General features: G+C 43.0%; 1 protein-coding gene across 2 annotated transcripts in view; it reads right to left on the bottom strand.

The window, feature by feature from the left end:
• The window catches only part of LOC144686042 (UDP-glucose 6-dehydrogenase-like), a 45,166-nt gene that overhangs the window by 7,940 nt on the left and 10,771 nt on the right, over positions 1–26,455 (bottom strand). The window contains exons 4-10 of one of the 2 annotated variants that reach the window (XM_078551193.1): positions 25,392–25,592; positions 22,012–22,209; positions 18,033–18,180; positions 11,960–12,054; positions 7,856–7,986; positions 2,559–2,698; positions 1,180–1,271 (exon numbers count right to left, since the gene is read on the bottom strand). In XM_078551193.1, the coding sequence (XP_078407319.1) occupies positions 1,180–1,271; positions 2,559–2,698; positions 7,856–7,986; positions 11,960–12,054; positions 18,033–18,180; positions 22,012–22,209; positions 25,392–25,592 (1,005 nt within the window). The remainder of the gene's footprint in view (positions 1–1,179; positions 1,272–2,558; positions 2,699–7,855; positions 7,987–11,959; positions 12,055–18,032; positions 18,181–22,011; positions 22,210–25,391; positions 25,593–26,455) is intronic. The other variant, XM_078551194.1, reaches the window with a different exon arrangement.

The following is a 26,455-nucleotide window of genomic DNA, read 5'->3' as shown; positions in this document are numbered from 1 at the left end:
AGCAAGGCCACATAATTATCCAATTAGTGATCTAAAATAAAGGGAAAAGGCTTATTTGGCCCACAAGGTTATTCTTACGCTCACACATTAATCAATAAGCCCAGCGATGTTCAGATGTCAATAGACTACCTACACCAGAGGTGTCCTAACAGACTAGACAGGGTAGATGCAGGAAGGATGTTCCCGATGGTGGGGGAGTCCAGAACCAGGGGTCACAGTCTGAGGATATGGGATGGACCATTTAGGACTGAGATGAGGAGAAATTTCTTCACCCAGAGAGTGGTGAGCCTATGGAATTCGCTACCACAGAAAGTAGTTGAGACCAAAACATTGTGTGTTTTCAAGAGGGAGTTGGATATAGCTCTTAGGGCAAAAGGGATCAAAGGGTATGGGGAGAAAGAGGGAGCAGACTATTGAGTTGGATGATCAGCCATGATCATAATGAATGGCGGAGCAGGCTCGAAGGGCCGAATGGCCTACTCCTGCTCCTAGTGTTTATGAAGCCAATTAAGCACATGGGAGAGAAAGGAATAGAAGAATATACTGCTAGCGTGAGATGAGGGGCGGGAGGAAATTCATGTGGGCTTGAAGGCCAACATCGACCTGTTTCTGTGATGTAAATTCTATGTAATAATATCAACATGTTTTTTGTGGGGGTCGGTTAGCTCAGGTGGCTCGATGGCTAGAGTGTGGTGCAGAATGACACCAACAGTGCGGGTTCAATCCTCTACCAGCTGTGGTAATTCATGGAGGCCTGGCTCCTCGCCTTGCTCCATTATTGCAGAGTGGTGCACCTCAAGCTATATAACCCATTGTCTCTCTCTCTAATGGAGAGAGATGCCTATAGCCCTTTTTGTATGGGCTTTTGTATAGCCCTTACCTTATACCAACATGTTTTTGAATGCCCCATGTTTTTGATAGCATGTTAAAATTAACTCTGGACTTCAGTTAGAGCCTTTTTCAGCACCCCTACCCAATTAGTATCTGGATAGGCACATCTCCGATCAAGGCAGGTCAGACTTGGTTGCAACAGGCCTATAGTCAAATAAATGGACTTACACAGCAGTAGCCACCATTTGGACCACAGAGAGCCAAGCTATCACTTACAAGAGCAGAATGAGAGGAGATAAAGAAAAATAAAAAAGGAAAACTAGCCAAAACAACAGTTATTTTCGATACCTTGAACATATCCCATTCTGTGCAGATCACAATAGCATGGGCATTCTTACAAGCCTCGTAAGGATCCAACGATACGGTGACCAAACGTGACACTACAAGAAAGAAATGAATTTGCATTAGGCTATGAAGAACCAGAGAGCAGTAGAGGCAGGGCCAATGAATGTTTTTAAGGGAGAGTTAGATAGTTTCTTGACTAACAAGGGAGTCAAAGGTTATTGGGGGTAGGCAGGAACGCGGAGCTGAGGCCACAATCAGATCAGCCATGATCTTATTGAATAGTGGAGCAAGCTCGAGGGGCCAAATGGCCTACTCCTGCTCCTAATCCATATGTTCATATGTAACCTGCATTTCACAGTGTCTTACAGAACCTCGGAACGTCCCAAAGCATTTTACAGCCAACAAAGTACTTTTGAGGTATAGTTAGTATGGTAACATCAGGTGACACAGTGGTCAATTTGTGTACAGTAACATCCCACAAACAGCGAGTATGATAATGACCAGATAACGTGTTTCAGTGAAGTTAATTGAGAGATAAATATTGGCCAGGGCACTGGCATAAGCTCGTTTAAAATATTGATCATGAACTCTTTTACACCCACCCGAGAAAACACATGGTGCCTCGGTTTAACATCTCATCGAAAAGACAACACCTCTGGCAGTGCAGCACTCCATCAGTACTGCACTCAAGTATCAGCCTAGATTACTTGAAGTCTCTGAGTCAGAAGATTGTGGGTCCAAGTCCCACCCCAGTGGCGAGAATGTTACGCACTGAGCCACTTAATATATTGCTTTTCACAACATCGGGACATCACAAAGTGTAATGCAACCAAGAACACTGTGTGAAGACAGTCAGATTAATCAAAAAGTTGGAACAAATATTGGTGCAATTGTCTTTTTCTGGCCCATTAGATGAACCAAAGGCCATCCTTGCAAAAATGGCCTAGGTGGGCAAGGGAGAAGAGTCCGCCCTTTCCAAACTTTATTTTTTATATATTAGGTATCCTCATCCTAAACTTAGTCACAATTCCCAAGATGGAGGCACAAGTCAAGTGTCCCAGAATCATATTGGAATGGCCATTCGGCCCATCATGCCTGTGCTGGCTCTTTGAAACATCTAAACAATTAGCCCCAATACCATGATCCTACCTTATAGTCCTTGCTAGTCTTTCCTTTTCAAATATTTATTCAATTCACTTGCGTGATACGCACTTGGAATGAACTTGGTAGGTGTAGTACAGGCAGAAACCTGAGAATGATTTAATCAACTGTCCAATACAGGGACTACAGGCTTTATTGTATGGATTAGCCAAGATGAATCTTCCTCATTCAAAGCTGATCTTGTCAAAAAATTCTCAAGTTCTGTTGTCTTGTACACATACCCCTGTCAGGATCATCATCGCAAACACTGGTGTGAGTCAGGTCTTGAACAATTTGCTCCTTCTTCACTTTTGGATCAAATATGTGCAGCCTGGCTCCCTCATCCAGAAGATATTTGGATATGTAGATACTGGAAGACTCCCTGCAATAGAAAGCAAACTTAAAATACGAGGCCAGTTGGCTCAGAAACCCAACAGCAATGTGGTGAAAAGGTTAGGCACTTCACTGAATCACACAGCACAAGAGGCCATTTGGCCATCGTGGATGTGCTAGCTCTTTGAAAGAGCAATCCCATTGGTCCCAATTCCCTTTTGAAATTGGATAAATATAAGAGAAAAAAAAACAAATCCGGGGCGACAGAGAAAAGATAGGAGTTGGACAAGCTGAATAGCTCTTACAAAGAGCTAGCATGGACATGATGGGCCAAATGCCCTCCTTCTGTGCTGTTACTATTCTGAGATTCTTTACCATTGAGCCACTTCCACCAGCCTTTCAGGCAGCGAGTTCCAGGTCATCACAACTCGCTGCATAATAAAAAGATATTCTCATCACCCACCTGGTTCTTTTGTCAATTATTTTAAACCTGTCCCCTCTGGTTATTGACTCTCTTGCCACTGGAAACAGTTTCTCCAAAGACCTATCTGTTGTATATCATAAAAAGCCCGCTGGTTGTCCAATAACTTTTAGGGAAGAAAATTTGCCGTCCTTACCTGGTCTGGCCTTCATGTGACTCCAGACCCACAGCAATGTGGTTGACTCTTAACTGCCCTCTGAAATGGCCAAACAAGCCACTCAGTTGAATTCAAGGTGGCGTTCACCACCACTTTCTCACAGACAACTAGGGATGGGTAAAAATGCTGGTCTTGAAAGCAATGCCCAACGCACATGAATTAATTAAAGTCCCAAACCAACGTTATTGACCCAAATAAAAACAAAGTGTTGGAAATACTCAGCAGGTCTGGCAGCAGCCAGAGAGGAGGAGGAGAGAGGAGGCAGCAGTGGCATTGTGGTATTGTCGCTGGGATAGTAATCCAGAACCCTGGCGTAATGCTCTGGGGACCAGGGTTCGAATCCTACCATGGCAGATGGTGAAACTTGAATTCAATAAAAATCTGGAATTAAAGCTAATGATGACCATGAAACCATTGTCGATGGTTGTAATAACCCATCTGGTTCACTAATGTGGTTGACTCTTAAATGCCCTCTGAAATGGCCTAGCAGCCCAGAACTGAGAGACAACCCTCCATCATGTTGTGTGGCATATACCACCATGGGATAGATTTCAAACAGATCTAGCAACTCCATCAGCATTATTGAACCCTGGCTCAATCACGAGGGCATGCCAGGAGCAACACTCGGCGTGCCTAAAAATGAGGTGTCAACTAGGTGAAGCTACAACACAGGCCAAACATGCTCAGCAAGTGATAGACAGAGCTAAGCAATTCCACAACCAACAGATCAGATCTAAATCTAAGCTCTGCAGTCCTGCCACATCCAGTTGTGAATGCTGGTGGACAATTGGAACAATTCACTGGAGGAGGAGGCGGCTCCACAAATATCCCCATCCTCTATGATGGGGGAGCCCAACAAATCAGTGCAAAAGATAAACACTTACTACAATCGTCAGCCAGGAATACCAAGTGGATGATCCAACTCAGCCTCCTCCAGAGGACCACAGGTGCCAGTCTTCATTTGATTCGCACCACGTGATATCAAGAAATGGCTGAAGGCTCTGGGCCCTGACAACATTCTGGCGATAGTACTGAAGACTTGTGCTCCAGAACTTGCTACGCCCCTAGCCAAGCTGTTCCAGCACAGCTACAACACTTCAGCAATGTGGAAAATTGCCCAGGTATGTCCTGTGCACAAAAAGCAGGACAAATACAACACAGCCAATTACCGCCCCATCAGTCCACTCTCCATCATCAGTAAAGTAATGGAAGGGGTCATCAACACTGCTCACTGCTATCAAGCTGCACTTGTTTAGCAATAACCCGTTCATTGACGTTCAGTTTGGGTTCCACCAGGGCCACTCAGCTCCTGCCCTCATTACAGCCTTGGTTCAAACATGGACAAAGAGCTGAACTCCTGAGGTGAGGTGAGAGTGACTGCCCTTGACATCAAGGCCACATTTGACCAAGTGTGGCATCAAGGAGCCCTAGCAAAACTGGACTCAATGGAAATCAGGGGGAAAACTCTCTGCTGGTTGGAGTCAAACCTAATAAAAAGGAAGATGGTTGTGGTTGTTGGAGGTCAGTCACCTCAGCTCCAGGACATCACTGCAGGAGTTCTTCAGGATAGTGTCCTCGGCCTAACCATCTTCAGCTGCTTCCTCAATGACCTTCCTTCCATCATAAGGTCAGAAGTAGGGATGCTCGCTGACGATTGCACAATGTTCAGCACCATTTGCAACTCCTCAGATACTGAAGCAGTCCATGTCCAACTGCAGCAAGACCTGGACAATATCCAGGCTTGGGCTGACAAGTGGCAAGTAACATTCGCGCCACACAAGTGCCAGGCAATGACCACCTCCGACGAGAGATTCTAATCTTCGCCCCTTAACGTTCAATCCCCTGAAACATCTGCCATCAACATCTTGGGGAGGTTTTCATTGACCAGAAGCTGAACTGGACTAGCTATATAAGTACCGTGGCTACAAGAGCAGGTCAGAGACTGGGAAGCCTGTGGCAAGTAACTCACCTCCTGACTCCCCAAAGCCTGCCCACAATCTACAAGGCACAAGTCAGGAGTGTGATGGAATATTCTCCACTTGCCTGAATTAGTGCATCTCCCACAGCATTCAAGAAACTTGACACCATCCAGGACAAAGCAGCCCACTTGATTGGCACCATATCCACAAACATTTGCTCCTTCCACCACCGACACACAGTAGCAGCATTGCGTGCCATTTACAAGATACATTGTAGGCACTTACCAAGACTCCTTAGACAGCACCTTCCAAACCCACGACTACTTCAATCTAGAAGATATATAGAATCTATATATCTTGTATATAAGGACAAGGGCAGCAGATGCATGGGAACATCACCACCTAGAAGTTCCCCTTCAAGTCAACCACCTTACTGACTTGGAAATATATCGCCGTTCCTTCACTGTCGCTGGATCAAAATCCTGAAACTCCCTCTCTAACAGCACAGTGGATGTACCTACACCACATGGACTGCAGCGGTTCAAGACGGCAGCTCACCACCACCTTCTCAAGGGCAATTAGGGATGGACAATAAGTGCAGGCCTAGCCAGCAATGCACACATCTCGTCAATGAATTTTTTTAAAAAAGTCGAATATGACTTCCTCAGAACTGAAGGAAGGTAGAAATGTGATGTGTTTTATGCTGTTGAAAGGCGGGGGGAGGGGGTGGAGGGAGGGGAAACAGGAGGGAGAACAAAGGGAAGGTCTGAGTTAGGCTAGAGGGCAGGAGAGATTAAATGACAAAGATATCACAGAACAAAAGACAAAAGGGAGTGGTAATGGCTGTAGTAACGAAACAAAGCATTTGTCCAGAATCTGTGTGTGAATAGCAGAATAATGAGCAGCTCTGTCTAAAAACATGAAAAACCATTCAGTCCAGCATGTGACAAAAAAAACCTGAAAGAATTGAATTCAATGTGGAATCCAGAAGGCTGTAAAGTGCCTAATCAGAAGATGAGGTGCTGTTCCTCCCGTTTGCGTTGAACATCACTGGAACATTCTAGCAGGCACAGGAAAGAGAGAGGGTAAGGTGGTGGATTCAAATGGCAAGCAACCGGAAGGTCAGGGTCATGCCTGTGGACTGAGCGGAGATATTCCACAAAGTGCTCACCCAGTCTGCATTTGGTCTCTCTAATGTCGAGGAGTCGCATTGTGAGCAATGAATAACTGGCCTCTGACTGGAACCATTCAGTTGTATCAAATTGATACATAAATGCCAACCATGTTAGTAACACCCACATCCTGAGCATAAATAACAAGAAACAAAAATACTGATTGATCTCAAGTGATGTTAAATAGCACCATGCCACTACAGCTTATCTATTTCAGACTATAATTAGGCCTTTCCAAGGTTGTTGAGAATCTAATTATTGCTGCCAGAGAGACAAGTTTCCTTTTAAATAAATTGGCAGCTTGTTGTAAAATTCACTACCTGGCTCATAACAAACAACCAGCAGGAATAGATTGGTTTTTGTTTTGCAAATTCCTTAATTTAGAAAGAATTCAACGTGAAGAAGTATGAAATATCCACTTTTGGATTTAAGGCAGTTAACTAGGAGTATTTTCCAAGAAAAAGTATGAACTGTGGGCAAGCAAATAGTTTTAGCTGTACACGTGTACAAACCATGAGAATTAGTGCTCAGGTACAAAAAGGCTAACGGAATGTTGACCTTGATCTTAAAGGGGCTGGAAAAATAAGGAAGTGATGCTTCAGTTGTACAATTGTACTTGGTCAGACTTCCTTTGGGATATAATTGCGTTCAATTCTGGGCATCACATCTCAGGAAGGATATATTGGCCTTGGAGGTGGCGCAGCGTAGATTTGCCAGAATGATATTGGGGCTAAAAATGGTTACATTATAAGGACAGGTTGCAAAACTTGCATTCCCCTGAGTGTAGAAGGTTGAGGGGTGACCTGATTGAGATGATAAGTTTTTTCCTGTATCTATCTACTGGTGGGAAAATTCCAAACTAGGGGGCACAATCTTAAAATTGGATCTAGGTCATCTGAGTGTAAAAGAAGGAAATAATTTTTCCACACAAAAGGGTAGTGGAGATCTGGAACTCCTTCCCCAAAAGTCTATTGACACTGGTAGTCAATTAAAGGCTTCACTAGGATGAGATTGATCAGGTTTTTGTTGGATAAGTGTATCAGGGGCTACAGAACTAATGTAGGTAAAAGGTGAAGAGGTATGGATCAACTATGATCTGCATTGAAGATAGTAGTTGGCCAGAAAGGACTGAATGCCTTCCTCCTGTTCCAAGGTTCTTCCTCTGAACCAACACATTGGCTACCAATGGGACAGGTGTAAATATGTTGAACTCAAAAGACAGCAAGTCACAGTAGGTACAGACGTTTCAAAACTCCCTCTGAGATATTGGGCCATGCCAAAAGAAATAAATGGCTCCTTTGGGTGAATGCCTCAGTTACCAGAGAGAAAAGACAAACACACAATTGTCAGACACTTCCCAATTTTACATGCATCTCACTGCAAGAGTGAAGTAAAACATTAACACAGGGTTCGACCGTGCAAGACTGAGTCCTACTGTACAAAGCCAGAGCTGTTACAGCAATTCACCAAACTCTACCTCGTGTCTCCAGTGTCCTTCTTGAAGGCAAACCCCAATAATCCAATCTTTTTATCGGTGACAGTGTTGAAAAGACAACCAATTACACGTGCTGCAAATCTTCTCCGTTGATAATCGTTAATTTCAATCACCTGGCAGCAAAATGAGAAAGGATTACATTGAATTTACAGTAATGGGACATATGGCCCAACTGGTCAATGCTGCTGTTTATGCTGCAGACAAGCCTCCTCCCACCCTATCAACATATCCTCCTGCTGCTTTCACCCTCTTGTTTCTCTAGCTTCCCCTGAAATACATCTATGCTGTTCAATTCAGTCATTCCCTGTGGTATTGAGTTCCACATTCTGACCACTCCCTGGGCAAGGAAGTTTTTCATGAATTCCCTTTTGGATTTATAGTTGGGGGAGGGGGGAGGCTATCATATTTATGACCCCTAATCTTGGTCTCCATCCCGCCCCCACTGGCCCAACTTTCTGAAAAACAAGTGAAAGAAAGCACAGACTGAATTTCAGTCTTAAGATGGTTTTCCAAATCTTCCAAGTGTTAGGTTTAAATTCACAGACAGGCCCCATCAAGTCCACTAGCTCAACTGATGCCAAATCTTGGTTTCCAGTTTAGAACATAAGATGATAAGAAATAGGAAAATTAGGTCATTTGGACCTTCAAATTTGCTCTACCATTCAATATGATCATAGCTGATCTTCTGCCTCAGCTTCAGTTTTTCAACCTGCTCCCCATAACTCAATTCCCCAAGCATCAAAAATTTATTGATTTCAGACTTGAATATACTCATCCACATCCCTCTGAGTAGAAGATTCACAATCTCCTGCATGAAAATTTTTTGCCTTATCTCAGTCCTGAATGATCAGCCCCTTAATCCTGAGACTGTGCTGAACTCTGGGAGTTTGGTAAGTGAGGGAATTTGGTGCATTGAGTAGGAGGTGTTGTCCTGGCCTTTTACAAAAAGGAGTAGTCCAAGTAAGGAAGTGGAGATAGCGAGATCCTAGACCTGAAGCCTGGAGGCATAAATTAGGTGAGCAGGTAGGTGATTGGGGAGTTACGTTTTCTTTTATAAACTGGGGCAGTAGTTTAAACTGGTATTGGGGAGGAATTTATAGCATAACTAGTCCACAAAGTAACTATAAATAACAGTTGAGTGATATTTCCAAACTTGAAACCCAATGAGTTAAATAAAACGCAATAAAGATGGCTGACCAGGTGATGTGTTGCAGCTGTAGCATGTGGGAAATGGTGGGCACCAGTATGATCCACATCTACAGGCAATGTCCACAGTTTGAAGAATTTCAGCTCCATGTTGTTGGGCCGGAGCCTGAGCCTTGGACACTGCGATGCATCAGGGAGAGGGGGCAAATTACCTGGACACTTTGTTCCAGGAGGCAGTCACACCTCATAAGCTAGGTACTTCAGATTTGGGCTGTGGTCAAGGTCAGGAGGGTGTGACCGTAAGAGAGGCAGGTACGGAGATCCAAAAGGTAGCAATGGAGGAGCCTCAGCCCTTGCATTTGTCCAACATGTTTAATGCCCTTGCAGAGAGCAGGGACTGCAGGGAGGATGAGCAAACTGACCACAGCACCACAGTGCATAGGGCCATTCAAATGCGGGAAGTAATACTGTCATTTTAATAGGGGGCTGTATAGTTGGAGTGACAGTTCATGCAGCCAGGAGCTTGAGTGCCAAAGTCTGTGTTGCCTGACCCATGCCAGGGTTAAGGAGATCTCCTTGGTCCTAGAACGGAACTTGGAATGGGAGGGGGAAGGATCCAGTTGTCATGGTCCACATGGTCAACAACATAGGTAGGACTAAGAAAGAGGTTCTGCTGAGCAAGTACGAGTAGCTGGAGGCTAAATTAAAAAGCAGAACTACAAAGGTAAAAAATCTCTGGAATACTATCTGAGCCACAAGAAAATTGACATAGGGTAAAATGAGCCATGCATTCAATTCTCGGATCTTACAAGTTGGTGTGGGAGAAATGGGTTTTGATTCATCAGGCACCAGTACTGGGGAAAGAGTGAGCTGCACCATTGGGATAGCCTTCACCTGAACTGCGCTGGAACCAGGACCCTGGTGAATCGTATAACTAGGGCCATAGAGAGGACTTTACACTAAATAGTTGGAAGGGTGGGGTTTCACATGAAGGGAGATTTGGAAAGTTAGAGAGAGAGAACAAGGCAATAGTGCAGGAAAGCAATACAGGTAATGATAATCAGAGTGTACAAACAAAAGAGTGCAGTAGCAAATAAGGCCAGAGTAGGGAAAAATTGTAAAAAAAAGACAAAATTAAAAGCTTTTTAATCTGAATGCATGCAACATTTGTAACAAGATGGGTGAACTTATAGCACAAATAGAAATAAATGAGTATGATAAGATAGCCATTAAAGAGGTATAGGTACAAACTGACCACAACTGGGACCTGAATACACTATTTGACAATTGGGAAGTAGAGGAAGAAAGGAAAAGGAGGTGAGGCATCTTTGTTAAAAAAGGATGTGACTCCCCAAAGCCTGTCTACCATCTACAAGGTGCATGTCAGCGGTGTGATGGAATACTCTCCACTTGCCTGGATGAATGCAGCTCTGACAACACTCAGACTCTCAACACCATCCAGGACAAAGTAGCCACTTGATTGCTACCCCATCCACCACCTTAAACATTGAATTCCTCCACTACCGACGCACAGTAGCAGCAGTGTGTACTATCTACACGATGCACTGCAGCAACTCGTCAAGCCTCCTTCGGCAGCACCTTCCAAACCTGCGACCACTACTACCTTGAAGGACAAAGGCAGCAAGTGCATGGGGGCACCATCACCTGCAAGTTCACCCAATATCCTGACTTGGAAATATATCGCCGTTCCTTCACTGTCACTGGGCCAAAATTCCTGGAACTCCCTACCTAACAGCACTGTGGGTGTACCTACATCAGATGGGCTGCAATGGTACAAGAAAATGGCTCACTACTACATTCTCAAGGGCAATTAGGGATGGGCAACAAATGCCAGTGATGCCCACATACCGTGAAAGAATACAATTTTTAAAATAGGGTGCTGGTCAAGCGGGTTGCTTTGTCCTGGATGGCACTGAGTTTAGAGCGTTGTTGGAGCTGCACTCAGCCAGGCAAGAGCAGAGTTTTCCATCACATTCCTGACTTGCGCCTTGTAGATGGTGGGCAGGCTTTGGGGGAAGTCAGGAGGTGAATTACTCACCACAGAATTCCCAGCCTCTGACCTGCCCTTGTAGCCATTGTGTTTATATGGCTGGTCCAGTTCAGTTTCTGTTCAATGGTAATTCCCAGGATGTTGACGATGGGGAATTAAGCAATGATAATGTCATTAAATGGTTAGACTTAATTACATAGCTTTAATTATTAACAGACACAGGTTTGAAAATTTCCAGATATCCTGTTCAAAAATAAATGGACATAACCTGACAGACCAAAATCTTACATATAATGTAAGGTCATACAAAAATATACATCTGTTGAATTAAGACAAGACCCTGTCATCATGTTCCAGTAGATGCTAATAGTACAAATGGCACTATGTTAAAAACAGGTTGTCTTGGGCCGTATTGCCCCCTCAAATAATATCACAAACACAAAAGAACAATTAATTTTTCATTCATTTCGTTGCTTTGTGTGGCATCTTACAGTGTGAAAAATGGCTGCAGCTGTCATCGAACTCCAAACTAATTCTGAGCATTTTTTTTTTAAAAAAGCTTTGTTAAGATGTGGGCAAAGCTGGCATTTATTGCCCATTCTTTGTTGCCCTGAGAATGTGGTGGTGCAGCTTCTCTTTGGTTATGAGAGTGATGTGCCTCACAATGATGTTAGGTTGGGAATTCCTGGATACTGATCAAGTGACAAGGAAGGAACTACTGATACATGTCCAAATCAGGATGGCTGTGACTGGGAGGCGATGGCAACTCCATAGAATATATTGAAATACCACAAGAAATGCTTTGTGTGGTGGTGAAATGCTAAAGTTTGCGTACAACTACGGGAAGAACCCATTTGTATGTTGTCTGCTTTGGGAGAGTTTCCAACAGTAGGTGCTATGATTTTATTCATTCATCAGCAAGTTCTCACCTGTTGCCAGTATCTGGCCACTTCTGGAAGGTTGAGGGCCTCGCAAAGATAAACCAGATTGAGAACATCCTTTTGAAAGCAACTGCCTCCGAAACCTGCAATTGAAAAAGACAAGTCTGAAGGAAGAGTTAAAGAATAATATACCACTAATAGAAAAGGAAACCAAAAATTGATTAACTGGGTGGAACTTGCAGGGTTCAATACTAATAGTAAAAGGGGTAATAGAGAAAATAATGGGACTTAGAATAAATAAACATCCAGGACCTGGTGGTTTCCAACCTAAGGTATGAAAAGTCACACCTTATGTGACTATAATATGATAGCATTTTACATTAAGTTTTAAAAGCGATGTAGTTCAATCAGAGACTAGGTTCTTAAATCTAAACAAAGGAAATTATGAAGGTATGAGGGGGAAATTGGCTAGGGTAGATTGGGAAACTATATTAAAAAAGGTATGATGGTAGTCATGCAATGACTAACATTTAAAAGAACTAGTACATAGTTTACAACAAAAATACATTCCTTTAATGCACAAAATCCCAGCAAGGGAAGTGTTCCAACTGTGGCTAATGAAAGAAATCAAGGATTACATTAGATCAAAGGAAGAGGTGTATAAAGCTGCCAAAAAAAAGGTAAGCCTCAGAATTGGGAGCATTTTAGAATTCTACAAATTAGGACCAAGAAAAAGATTAAGAAAGGGAAAATAGAATGAGAGTAAACTAACCAGAAACATAAAATCAGATTGTAAAAGCTTTGATAGCTATGTAAAAAGGAAAAGATTAGCAAAAATAAATGTGGGTCCATTACAAGCAGTCATAATGGGGAATAAGGAAATGAGAGAGAAACTAAACAAATACTGTATGTCTGTCTTAGTGGAGAAAAATATTAAAAACATCTCAGAAATGATAGAGAACCAAAGGCTAATGTAAATGAGGAACTGCAAGATATTATTAATAAAAAATAGTACAAGAGAAATTAATGGGGCTTAAAGTAGATAAATCCCATGGACCTGATTATCTATATCCCAGAGTGTTAAAAGAGGTAGCTTCAGAGATAATAGATGCTTTGGTGATCATCTCAAAATTCTATAGACTCTGGAATGGCTCCTGCAGATTGGAAGGTGACAAATGTAACCCTACTATTTAAGAAAGGAGGGAGAGAGAAAAAACAGGGAACTACAGTCCTGTTAGCCTGACATCAGTGCTAGAGAAAATGCTAGAATCTATAATAAAGGATGTGATAACAGGATATCACTTTGTTATTTTAAGAAGGATGGGAGGGAGAAACTAGGTAACCACAGGCCTATCAGTTTAATCTGATTTGAGAGGAATGTCATTAGGAATAGTCAAGTAACAGCCAGGTCACACTTCTGAAGCAGTAATTACATCACTGAAGGAGACATTTGCAACAAATGGAGTCCCACAGCTTGTAAACTCAGACCATGGACCACAGTTCACCAATGAATGCTTCAAAGGGTTCACGACATCTTATGGATTTGCCCATACTACCAGCTCACCAAGATACCTGCAAACCAACAGTGCAGCTGAAAGAGGAGTGCATACAGGGAAAGCATTGCTAAAGAAGAACAATAATATCAAACTTGCACTTCTGAGTTATCGCTCGACTCCACTCAAAAATGGTTTAGCACCATGTGAACTCCTCATGGGAAAATGACTGAAAACTCAACTCCCTACTTTCCCACACACTCATGCCCATGAGTACAAGCTGATGGCTTGGGAAAAAAAGAGGACAAATATCATCCCGGAAAGATGTGGAACTATGACATATGTCACAAAGCCATCAAGCTGCCAGATCTCCAACCAGGAGAGCCAGTTAGGGTCAGAGACCAAGCTCTCTATGGACACCACATCCATGGTCCTGCCTCATTCAAACAGATAATGGTAATGAGATGGAACAGCCATGCACTGGTTGCCACACAGAAGCAACCTCCTACACAGGCGAAGCAGTCACCCACACAATTGAACAGGTCAGAGATGATTTATTCATCGAGTGATCCAGATGACAACCAAACTGGTGAACCGGGGTCATCTACAAATTTTCCTTCTGCCCACCAGTGCCTGAGAGATCACCCACAGAACTCAAATCCTCATCTCCTCCAAAAGGAGCAGACGACCTATTTGGGTAGACGAGTGAAACCAGCACAGCATTGCCTCTATAAAAAGGAATTCAAGTCAGAGAATTGGGTGAAAATGTAGTATGAGGGTTAATTCTAACTGATATGCTAGTGAGATAGTATATATCAGCACAGAAGTGATGCAATGTCTCATGATCTGGCTCTCTCTTGTACAACCTCATGGTTAAGATGTCGTCACCATTAGAAATGTTCCTATAAAAGTTAATGCTTTCCTTAGACCATAAGGCGTAGGAGCAGAAGTAAGTCATTTGGCCCATCTGGTCTGTTCCACCATTCAATGAGATCATAGCTGATCTGATAATCCTCAGCAGACTCTAAATATTCTGTGTTCACATATCATACATATTTGTTATTGACTTGGACAAAGGGTCAGAGAGCTGGATATCCAAGTTTGCTGATGACACTAATAAGTAAGTAGTGAAGATGAAATCAGGAAATTACAAAGGAACATAAAGAGATTAAGTGAGTAGGCACAACTATGTCAGATGGAGTTCAATCTGAGGGAAGTGGGAGGGCATCATTGTGGACACAAGAAAGAAAACTCAGTAAAAGACAAAATACCGTGGATGCTGGACTCACTTTTCCAAATGGTGAGAAGCTAGGAACTGAATTATAAAACAAGAAACGGAAACAAGCAGAGATTTGAATGTTCAAGTATTAAACTGATTAAAAGTTAGTAGACAGATGCAAACATCAATGGCAATGTCAGATATAGTTCAGCTGGTAGCACTGTTGCCTCCGAATTAGAAAGCTGTGTGTTCAGTCCCCCCTCCCAAAGAGAAGGGGAATTCACTCCAGTGTCATGGGACAATATTTATCCCTCAGTCAGAGAGAAAGATTATCTGGCCATTATCTCATTGCTGTTTGTGGGAACATGTGTGCAAATTGGCTGCTGCATTTCCTACATTACAACAATGACAACATTTTAAAAAGTACTTAATTGATCTCCCTCCCAAAATGCTTCACAGCCAATGTCATGAAAGTTGCTACATAAATGCAAGTCTTTCTTAACATTTTCAATCAAGAGGACAAATGACATTTTCCACTTTATCTCAAGTGGGCTAGAATAAAATGCTTCAATTAGATCCTCGTTCAAACTCCAACTGGAATGCTGTGTTCAGTTCTGGATAATGAAAATACCTTTCATCTTACCAAAAAACACATGGGAGCGCACATGCAAAGGCCATGAGAACAAGGGCATTGAGATGACAAGACCAGCAGTGATCCGAACAAGCCACTACCTCCAGCTTGATGCAACAAAAGGAACATAGGGAATAGGAGCAGGAGTAGGCCATTCAGCCTGTCAAGCCTGCTCCACCATTCAAGCAGATCATGACTGATCATCTACCTCTGTCCCATTTTTCCCACTATCCCCATATCCCTTGATGTCATTAGTATCCAGAAATCTGTCGATTTCTGTCTTGAACATGCTCCATGACTGAGCCTCCACAGCCCTCTGGGGTAGACAATTCCAAAGATTCACCACTCCCTGAGTGAAGAAATTCCTCCTCATTCTCAGTCTTAAATGGCTTGCCCTTTATTCTGAGATTGTGACCCCTGGTTCTGGGGTCACCAGCCAGAGAAAACATCCTACCCACATCTACCATCGCATCCTGTAAGAATTTTTTAAGTTTCAATGAGATCGCCTCTCATTCTTCAAAAGTCCAGTGTCTACAGGCCCAGTCTCCTCCATCTCTCTTAAGACAATCCCACTATCCCAGGATGAGTAATAAAAGCTGCATTAGACCAGTGATGTCCAATATATTAGATACACATAAACCCTGATGTGCTGACTACATTTCTGAACAGCTTGTAAAAATCAACTATCAGCGGTCATGTGATTTCACCTCAATGCTCCCATTTACAGGTCATATGCATGTGACCTTTAACCTCTGAACTTATTGGTAAAATGATAAGATGAAAAACAGAATGAGAGATTATTTTTTGTTTACCAAATGATCGCGATTTTTAAAAATTGTTCATTCGTGGGGTGTGGGAGTAGAAGACAATCCAGTATTTATTGCCCATCCCCAAGTGGCCTAGAGAAGGTGATGGTGAACTGCTTTCTTAAACCACTGCAGTCATGTGGTGAAGGTACACCACGGTGCTGTTTAGGTCTGAATAGTTTTTACTCACGGTTTTTGATACAATTCGAGTTGTACTGGCTGGAGAGATACCTAAAGGAAGATGGCTGTGGTTGTTAGAGGCCATTGCAATGCCAATGCTTGGCCATTTCAGAGGGCAATTAAGAGTCAACCACATCACTGGAGTCACATGTAGGCTGGAAAAGGTAAGGACAGCAGATACTAGCTTTCTATTCCATATTTAATTAACCAAATTTAAATTCCCCCACACTGCTGTGGTGGGACTTGAACTCTGTCTCAGGATCACTAGTCCAGTAAGGAAACCACTATGCTAACAAACCAGCATGATTGTGTAATTGCACAGATGAAATCAATTCACCTGTATTGGGTGCAAGGCGTTTTCCATTAGAATGTGCCCATGTGGCTAAAATAGTGTCGCTGTAGCTACGCCTATGATCTCCATTTCTATTGGTCAGCCATTTCTATTGGACAGCAATGCTTCAGGGCCATTAAAAAAATATCGACTACACAGTGTGAAACTGGAGTTACCTTCAGGCCCTGGGCAGATAGGGCTCCCTTCCCTAAAGAACATGACTGAATCTGCCTTCTTTTGACAAGTTTTTAATTTGCCAGTCCACAAATGTCAAGACTTGTTGTGGTTGAATTCAGAAGCCATAAACCCGTGTCTCCACTGCCATAAACACCGCACCGCCATTCTCCCATCTCTACCTTAACTAAAAACATCCCTATTTACAGCAGAATTCAGTCTGCAAGATCATCATTTCTTTCAAACATCCAAGATTGCTTTTTTTTTCCATAAACTCGCCAAAGGTCTCAACAGCACGCAACCAATGTCAGACCGCCTACGTGGTTCCACATTTAACCATGGTTCGGTGGGAAGCACTGTCACCTTTGAGTCAAAGGTTCAAATCCTACCCTAGAGACTTGTGTACATAACTTAGGCTGACACACTCAGTGCAGTACTGAGGGAGAGCATCACTCTAGGAGATACCGCCTTTTAGCTGAGATGTGAAACCAAGGCTCCATCTGTCCTCTCAGGTGGGCCTAAAGGATTCCACAGCCACTATTTCAAAGCAGGAGATTCCTCCCTAGTGACCGGGCCAATATTTGTCCTCTAACCAACATCACTAAAAAATCAGATCCTGCCATTTATCAGATTGCTGTGTATGAGATCATGCCAGGCACAAATTCTGACCAGTGACTACGCTTTAGAAGTACATTATTGACTATAAAGCACTTTAATACATCCTGAGATCATGGGGGACAAAGAGCTATTTCAATTGGAATATGTTCTTCCAAATTTGTTTATGCTTTTAGAGTCACTGGAGAAAGTGTGAAAAAATACTTAAAGTTCATACCAAAACTGAGAGGGTACAACCATCAGGAAAGACTGAACAGACTGAGACCCTTCACTCAGAGAAAGCTCAGGAGTTTACCTAATAAAAGTCTTTTAAATTATGAAGGGATTTGATAGGATAGACACAAAGAAGACTTTCCACTTGTGGGGAGTCCAAAAACTAGAGGACCATAAATTTAAAGGTAGTCACTAACAAATCCAAAAAAGGAATTCAGGAGAAACCGCTTTATCCAAAGAGCGGTTAGAATATGGAACTTGCTACCAAAAGGAGACAAATAGCATAGAAGCATTTAAGAGGAAGCTGGATAAATACATGAGGGAGAAAGGAATAATTTGCTGATGCGGTTTGATGAAAAAAAAAGTGGGAGGAGACTCATCTGGAGTTTAACAACAGTATATACTGCTTGGGTTGAATGGCCTGTTTGTGCTGCACATTCTACGTAATAAGATTCTTACCAACACTGGCTTTTAGGAACTTGCTTCCAATCCTCTGGTCGGTGCCGATGGCATGTGCCACTTCCTCCACATCGGCCCCCGTTGCCTCGCACAAGGCACTGATGGAATTAATGCTGCTGATCCGCTGAGCAAGGAAGGCATTGGCAGCCTACAGGAGGGGTGGGGTGGGGTGGGGAAGGAAGCACATACGTAGATCTTTCATCAAACACTACATTTCACACAGCACGTCAGTCTCAAGAAAAGAGAAGCTAATGCACAGGTTCACACTACCCACCTTTAATCCATATCCTTCAACACCCTTACCAACAAATACCTGTCACAAATAGTCTTTGAATATTTCAATTAACTCCCAACATCACAGCCTTTTGGGAGGGGGTGGTGAGAGTGTCACTAGATTGTTTGTGGAAAAAGAGCTTGTTTTTACTTCTGGTTTGGCTCTACAAGTTGCACAACCCTCAGGAAAAATTGCTCCTCATCTCAGTCTTCAAAGGACAGCCCCTAATTTTAAAACAGTGCCCCCTAGTCCTGGACTCACCCACAAGAGAAAACGTCCTTTCCACATCCACCTTGTCAAGGCCATTCAGGATCTTATGTACTTCAACCAAGTCACCCCTCACTCTTCTAAACTCCTGTTCAGCCTTTCCTTATAAGACAACCCACTCATTCCAGGTATCAGTCTAGTAAACCTCCTCTGAACTGCCTCAAATGCATTTACATCCTTCCTTACATAAGGAGACCAAAACTGCTCACAGTATTTGAGGTGCGGTCTCACCAATGCTTCGTATAACTGAAGCATAAACAGCCCTGGCTTCTTCTCTCACCAACTGTCTGTAAAGAGAAAGGTGTTTTGATTTTGATTTCCCCCTTTATAAGCAGTGGTGTATTTCCCAACCCCTTGGTTTTGGAGCGATCCAATTTCTATTAATAATCCAACAGCAAACTCGAGTTAGGGTAAACTCAGAGGGGTAGTTTATTTGCACACAAACATGAAGGAGCGCAACGTAGACTCCTTCTTAACTCATACAATAAAAGGTGGGGGAGGGGGGGGGGATAGAGAAAGAGACATTTTACAGGGCAAAGACCACAGAATAAATAATGTTTCACGCAAGTCCTAAATCGAAGTCCAATAGTTTATTCTTTTACAGAGGTCAGCAGGTTGAAGACTGTTGCTGATCATTCATGCTTTCAGTAGAGCTGACTTCCACAATGGGACAGTCACGTAGAGATGAATTAGTCCTCTAGGCAATGGTACAGAAGTCTGAGTAGAAACAGTGTAGATGGGGATTAGGCATTCACCTGGACTGAGCCCTTGTTCTGAGCTGCTGCTTGCTAGATGGAAAACTGGCAGACTGGCAGTCCAGCAAGACAGTAACTGTTTCTCCCAGCTAAGGGGGGGGTCATGTGACTCCCACCTCTCCACTTTGGCTTTGACATAGAATGTACATTTCTTTGTGAATGTTTCAGCCATTAAGAATTTAAAAGAAGGTTTCAGGGTCCTTTGTCCTAGCAGGCTAATAGTCTTCATTAGCCAGGCCTGGCTTAGGAAATGTAAATGGCCTTTGTATAATTCCCTTTGAATTTGGTTTCTACATCTCACATAGTCATTAGCATCTCTTCAGAGAAAATATAAGTTGTCAGCTTCTCTGATACTGCCAGAAAGTTCATTTTGTTTGAAAGTCACAGTCAGACATTAGTCAGTCATTTTAAAGTCTTTGTCCAGTTATTAAAATTTTAAGAAGTAGCCATGATAAGATATTTCATAAAAGTATAGTGAGGTCTTAGCTCCGTTACACATGGAAGGCCATGGCGAAACCTACTACTGTGAAACTTTCAGCGTTCAACAGTACACTAATTACATGTGCAAGATCCATAGTCCTGGGATGCAAGTACATTCAATCCTCCTGGGAGTCTGCAATGTGGAAACTAAAGGCCCAGCAATTGTAGGTCTACCAGCATGTCAGTATTCACACTAGTGACAATCCATTGAATCAGTCAGACTTCACATGGCACATCAACCTCAGAAACTACTCCTATCACCTCAGTTCACAACCTAACACCAAAATATCCAGAATGTTTCAACAAAATTGGCAGCTTCAAGGGAGCTGCAACATTACACTTGCAGGAGAATGCAAGTCCATCAATCGATCTGGTACATTTTGTGCAATGCAAACGCCAGCAGCTACAAGAAAAAACAGCAAAAGATTCCACAAACAGAGACTGCAAAACCATCAAAGGATGACCTGAGTCAATTCAGCATGTCCATGAACAGGTGAGACTGTTTTGGCCTCATCAGATGAGCTAGGCATCTCCCGGGGAGTCATTTTTAAAGGCAGCTTCATCACTCACACATGGGCACAGATTGGGTGGGAAGATTCGAGAGAGACACTCCATTGGCCGGGTATGAACAATGACATTGAAATCGTCGCTAAGATGTGAGAGACATGTCCAAGAGCATATGCCAAGTCAACACAAAGAACCACCGATTCCACATGAATTTCCTACTCATCCTTGGTCCAAAATCACATCCAACCTCTTTCACTGACTTCATTGTCATCTTCGACTACTTTACCAAGTAACCCATTTTTCGACAATTGCACAATACGCCAAGCACAACTGTCGCACACACTCCAAGTGCTATTTCCAGTTTATTTGGTGTGCCTAGAGAGATCATTACGGATAACGGTCCACATTTATTGGTAAGCCATTTCAGATATGAGAGACAAGTGGTATATCAATCACACTACTACTTCTCATTACCCTAGATCCTTGTTGAACAAATGATTCACATGGTGAAAGCCCTAATTCTCATATGTAGACAGAACAAGCAAGATTTACACATTGCAATGTTACATCAGAGAGCGACGCCTTTAAATGCAACTATTCCATCACCAGCAGAGCTCATGTTTAGCAAATCAGTGCGTGCCAATCTACCTACTCTTACCCATTCTACTCTCTCAGAAACTAAACAGCAACTTTTAAAACGGCAGGAGAAGATAAACCAACGTGCACAATAAAAATGGGGATACAGAATTGCCAAGTTTACAGTTGGGAGAAGTTCACATCCAGGATCCCAAAGAAGATACATCGCAACCAGCTGAGGTGATAAGGATTTGTTCGGAATGAAGGTCCTATCAAGTCATGGCACACAAAGACATAATGGTGAGGTGTAACCAAGAACAAGTCAGATCCATTCGTTCCTCAACCACCGTACACTCCTATTGTATCCAGGACAAGATCCCAACCAGGAACAACATCCAAGAATGACAATCCCACAGATCACTATGAGCAATTAAAGAAACCTCCAGACAAGGTTAGCATTACAAGGTCTGAGTGTACCAGCAGATTACCTCTATGTTTTAGAGACTCAGATTCATCAGTTCTATACGCTAATGCAATGATAACTAAACATGAACATGTATTGTAAATAGTTATACTTCTTTGGAAGGGAGAAAATATTTTTTAAAAGGGGCATGTTGTAATATGCCTTTCAGGGATAGCAACATGCCATCACTAGAGGGGAAATATGTCATGTGATCCAGTCTCCAGTTCACTTTGGTTTGTGAGCAGAACACCACAGACACAGCCCTGCTGCCGATGTCTTCAAGCTTTCTATCCATGTACATGTTCTCATGTGCCTAGTTTAAATAAATGAACCCACAACTTGTCTACACAATCCTGTATGAGTGATTGGTTCCTTTATCATTTATGATAAAAACAAGACACACTATACTTCCTGAAAAGGTGCAGGAAGCAGAATCAATTGTAACTTTCAAGTATTTGTCCAATTCTCTATCGAATGAAAAATTTACAAGGCTATGGGATGAATTGGATAGCTTTGCCGAAGGATGGCAGACACGATGGACCGAATGGCCTCTTCCTGTGCCGTATCTTTCTATGATTGGGTTCATATTCTGAACCAATGGCTGGTGTGTGGGGAGCCCAGTTTAAAACATCCCTGCTTTAGAAAGAGAATGTGTACCAGTTTAGAGAGCTCCGATGACCAGGTGTTGGTTGTAATGATCTTGTTCTCCGGGACCCAATGTTCATAGATACTTTTGAGGGCCAGAATGGCCTTCTGACCTTCAGGTGTCTCATCTCCACCAATCAATACTCTGTCCGGATTTTTGAGATCAGCGATTGCTGTTCCTTCAGCCAGGAACTCTGGGTTAGACAGCACCTTGAGGGACAAAGATTCACACACATGAATATACTGAGCAAAATAAAACTTCATTACAATAGAACTTTCTATGAGAGAGAGAGTTCTTCTATCAGGAATCAACTGTACCAGATAATTTCTCTCTAGGTGACAAGCTAAAGCTGGATTTTATATCTAGAGCACTAAAAGTCAAAGGGGGTAGAAATCATGCTTCAGTCACACAAAGCCCTGGTTAAACCACACTTTGTTTACTGTGAGCAGCTCTTGGCATCTCACCTTAGAAAGGATATATTGGCCTTGGAGGGAGTGCGGTGTAGATTTACTAGAATGATACCTGGACTCTAAGGGTTAATTTACGTGTAGGGTCGCCAATCCTCCAAGATTGTCCTGGAGCCTCCAGGAATTGAGGACCAATCTCCAGGACACTGCTGTGTGCAACCCTGGAGAAAAATCGTCAGAACATTTAAGAGTTTTTAAAAAAAATTTCTTTAAACATTTCTCTTTCCCAGAGGGGAGGTGGTGGCACAGTGGTATTGTCACTGGGCTGGTAATCCAGAGACCCAGGGTAATGCTCTGGGGACCTGGGTTTGAATCCCACTATGGCACATGGTGGAATTTGAATTCAATAAAAATCTGGAATTAAAAGACTGATGACGACCATGAAACCATTGTCGATTTTCACAAAGACCCATCTGGTTCACTAAGGGAAGGAAATCTGCCATCCTTATCTGGACCCACACCAATTTAGTTGACTCTCAAATGCCCTCTGAACAAGAGCAATTAGGGATGGGCAATATATGCTGGCCCAGCCAGCAACACCCACATCCCATGAACAAATAAAAATATAGAAATATTGAAAATAGAAAAAATGGCTATTTGGCAATCATCCAATTGGGTAATGAGTCTCCAGGAATACATTTAATCACAGTTGGTAACCCTCTTTCTCTTTGCAAGGAAAAAGTACACAACTTGCATTCCCTGGAATGTAGAAGGTCAAGGGGCGAATTGATCAAAGTTTAAGATATTAAGGAGGACAGATGAAAATAAACTATTTCTGCTGGTTGGGGAGTCTAGGACTAGCGGGCAGTTTAAAAGTTAGAGTCAGACCTTTCAGGAATGAAATTAGGAAACACTTCTAGACACAAAGGCAGAAGAAGTTTGGAACACTCTTCCACAAACAGCAATTAATACGAGATTAACTGTTAATTTTAATAATGACATTGGTGGATTTTTGTCAACCAAATGGAGATGGAGCAAAGGCAGGTATACGGTGTTCGGTCGCAGGTCAGCTATGATCTGTTGGTCATTCTGTGGCTCAGTGGGTAGCACTCTCACCTCCTGAGTCAGAAGGTTATGGGTTCAAGTCCACTCCAGAGACGTGAGCACAAAATCAAGGCTGACATTTCAGTGCCATTCGGAGGGAGTGCTGCACCATCGAAGATGCCACCTTTAAAATGAGACGTTAACCCGTGTGCCCCCTCAGTTAGACGTAAATAATGTATTTTCACTATTTTTGGGGATGGAGATTTTTTTTTTAAATGATTTGTTCATGGGATATGGGTGTTGCAGTTTAGGCCAGCATTTATTTCCCATCCCTAAATGCCCTTGTTCAGAGGGCATTGAAACATTGCTGTGGGTCTGGAGTCACATGTAGGGCAGACCATGTAAGGACAGCAGATTTTCTTCCCTAAAAAGGACATTAGCGAACCAGATGGGTTTTTACAACAATCGGCAATAGTTTTGTGTTCATTCAGATTTTTATTGAGCTCAAATTTCACGATCTGCCATGGTGGGATTCGAACCCAGTCTCCAGGCCATTACCCTGGGTCTCTGGAATACTAGCCCAGTGACAATACCACTATGCCACTGCAGTTAGAAGAGAGATTGCCATAATATACTAATTGCCCTTAGATACGGTTGGGGGCAGGTGTTGTGGAATTGGTGCCTGGGATTGGAAAGTGACAATGTGACACCCTTATTGAAGGAAGGGTGCGAGGACATTCCTAGTAACTACAGACCGGTCAGTATAACATCGGTGGTGGGTTAGGTTTTACAAACAATAATCAAGGAAAAAATAAACGTGCTTGGAGACGTTTGAGTTAATTAAGGAGAGCCAGTGTGGATTTGTACGAGGCAGAAGTAAAAACAGAAAAATGTTGGAAATAAACAGCTTCTGTGGAGAGCGATGTTTCAAGCCTGTGACTTTTCACCAGGAATGAAAGCTATGAAAAGAGTCAGTGGCCAGAGGCCAGATTTTCAAGCCCACTTCAGCACCCCAGGCCGTCTCAGCCCAGAAAGACCGTGCTCACGGTGTTAGCCATGCCTCCAGAGTGGACAACACTCTGAGCCCCGACCCACTCAGAGATTTGAGAACATTCCCCAGGCTAACACTCCAATGCAGGACTGAGGGAATACTGCACTGCTGGAGGTGCCTTCTTTCAGAAGTGACTCCCCACCTGCTCTCTCAGTTGGGCATAAAAAAAAATACCATGGTGCTATTTTGAAGGAGGGAGATGGAGTTCTCCTAAGTTTCCTGGTCAATATTTATCCCTTGGCCAACATCACAGCGAGACGGTGGTACAGTGGGAAAGTCACTGGACAAGTAATCCAGCGGCCCAGGCTAACGGTCTGAGGGCATGGGCTCAAATCCAACCATGGTAGCTAGGGGAATTTCTATTCAATTAATAAAATCTGGAATTGAAAGCTGGTGACCAGGAAACTATCAATTGTTGTAAAAACCCATCTGGTTCACTAGTGTCCTTTAGGGAAGGGAATCTGCCGTCCTTACCTGGTCTGGCCTACACGTGACTCCAGACCCCCATCAATTTGGTTGACTCTGAAATAGTCTAGCAAGCAACTCAGTTCAGGGACAATTAGGGATGGGCAGCAAATGCTGGCCCTGTCAGTGACACTCACATCCCATGAACATATAAAAAAAATTACAAAAAGATCTGGTCATTTAGCATATTGCTCTTTGTGGGCTCTTGCTGTATATACACTGGCTGTCACACTCCCTACTTTACAACAATGACAACATTACAAAAAACACTTCATTGGCTGTAAAGCACTTTGGGACAACACGAGTTTGTTAAAGGTGTATTTTATCACATCTGGACAACATAAGTCAAAGATCAAACCCCATCAAGATCCAGAGATTTTGCTGCAGCCGGATGCGAGTCAAACCCATACCGAACGTCCCCTACCTGAAGGTTAAGGTTGGGCTTGGTGTTGGCATTGAATATCCTCCGAATACTCTCCGCTGCCCTCACTGGCACTGTGCTTTTCTCCACCACAATCTTGCCCCCGTTGCCCACCTCTGCTATCCGGCGAGCACAGGCCTCGATGTACTTCAGGTCCGCGGCACGGCCCTTCCCAATACCAAAAGTCTTTGTGGGAGTGTTTACCTATTTGGAATCGCCAGGGGAGGAAGATGGTCAGATGATTAATGTCCACGACAGTCCCAGTAAAGGCACACTTACTCAGCGCTGGGCTAGTCCTCAGTTGAAGTATTGTGGCCAATTCCTGAGACGCACTTTAGGAAAGATGTCAAAGATCTTTTAGAGGGTGCCAAAGAAATTTACTGGAATTGTACCAGGGATGAGGAGCTATGGTTATGTGGAAGGGAAAAAAAATCTGGGATTGTTCTCCTTACAGCAGAGGAGGAGGTTTAATAGAGGCATTCAAAATCATGAAGAGTTTTGATAGAGTAAACAAAGTCAGATTCATTTACTGCACAGAAGGAGGCCACTTGACCCATCGTGTCCATGCCAGCTCCCTGTGGAGCAATCCAGTCAGTCCCATTCCTCCCCACCTCCACCCCCCAGCCTAAGTTTATTTTGTTCAAGTGCCCATCCAATTTCCTTTTGAAATAATCAATCATCTCCACTTCCATCATCCTCTTAGCAGCGAGTTCCAGGTCATTACTGATGTAGGAGCAGAAGTAGGCCATTTGGCCCACTGAGTCTGCTCCACCATTCAATGAGATCATGGCTGATCTGATAATCCTCAACTCCACTTTCCTGCCTTTTCCTCATAACCCTTGATTCCCTTACTGATTAAAGATCTGTCTATTTCAGCCTTGAATATACTTAACAACCCAGCCTCTACAGGCTTCTGCAATAAAGAATTCCACAGACTCATTACCCTCAGAGAAAAAATTCCTCCTCATCTATTTTAAACGGGTGCTCCCTTACTCTGAAATCATGCCCTCTGGTCCTGGATTCTCCCACATGGGGAAACAACCTATCAGCATCTACCCTAACAGGCC

Source organism: Cetorhinus maximus, chromosome 10 (genome assembly GCF_964194155.1).
Source record: "Cetorhinus maximus chromosome 10, sCetMax3.hap1.1, whole genome shotgun sequence".
NCBI lineage: Eukaryota > Metazoa > Chordata > Chondrichthyes > Lamniformes > Cetorhinidae > Cetorhinus > Cetorhinus maximus.
The sequence above is the reverse complement of the archived record's forward strand: the minus strand, read 5'-3'. Positions and strand labels throughout refer to the sequence as shown.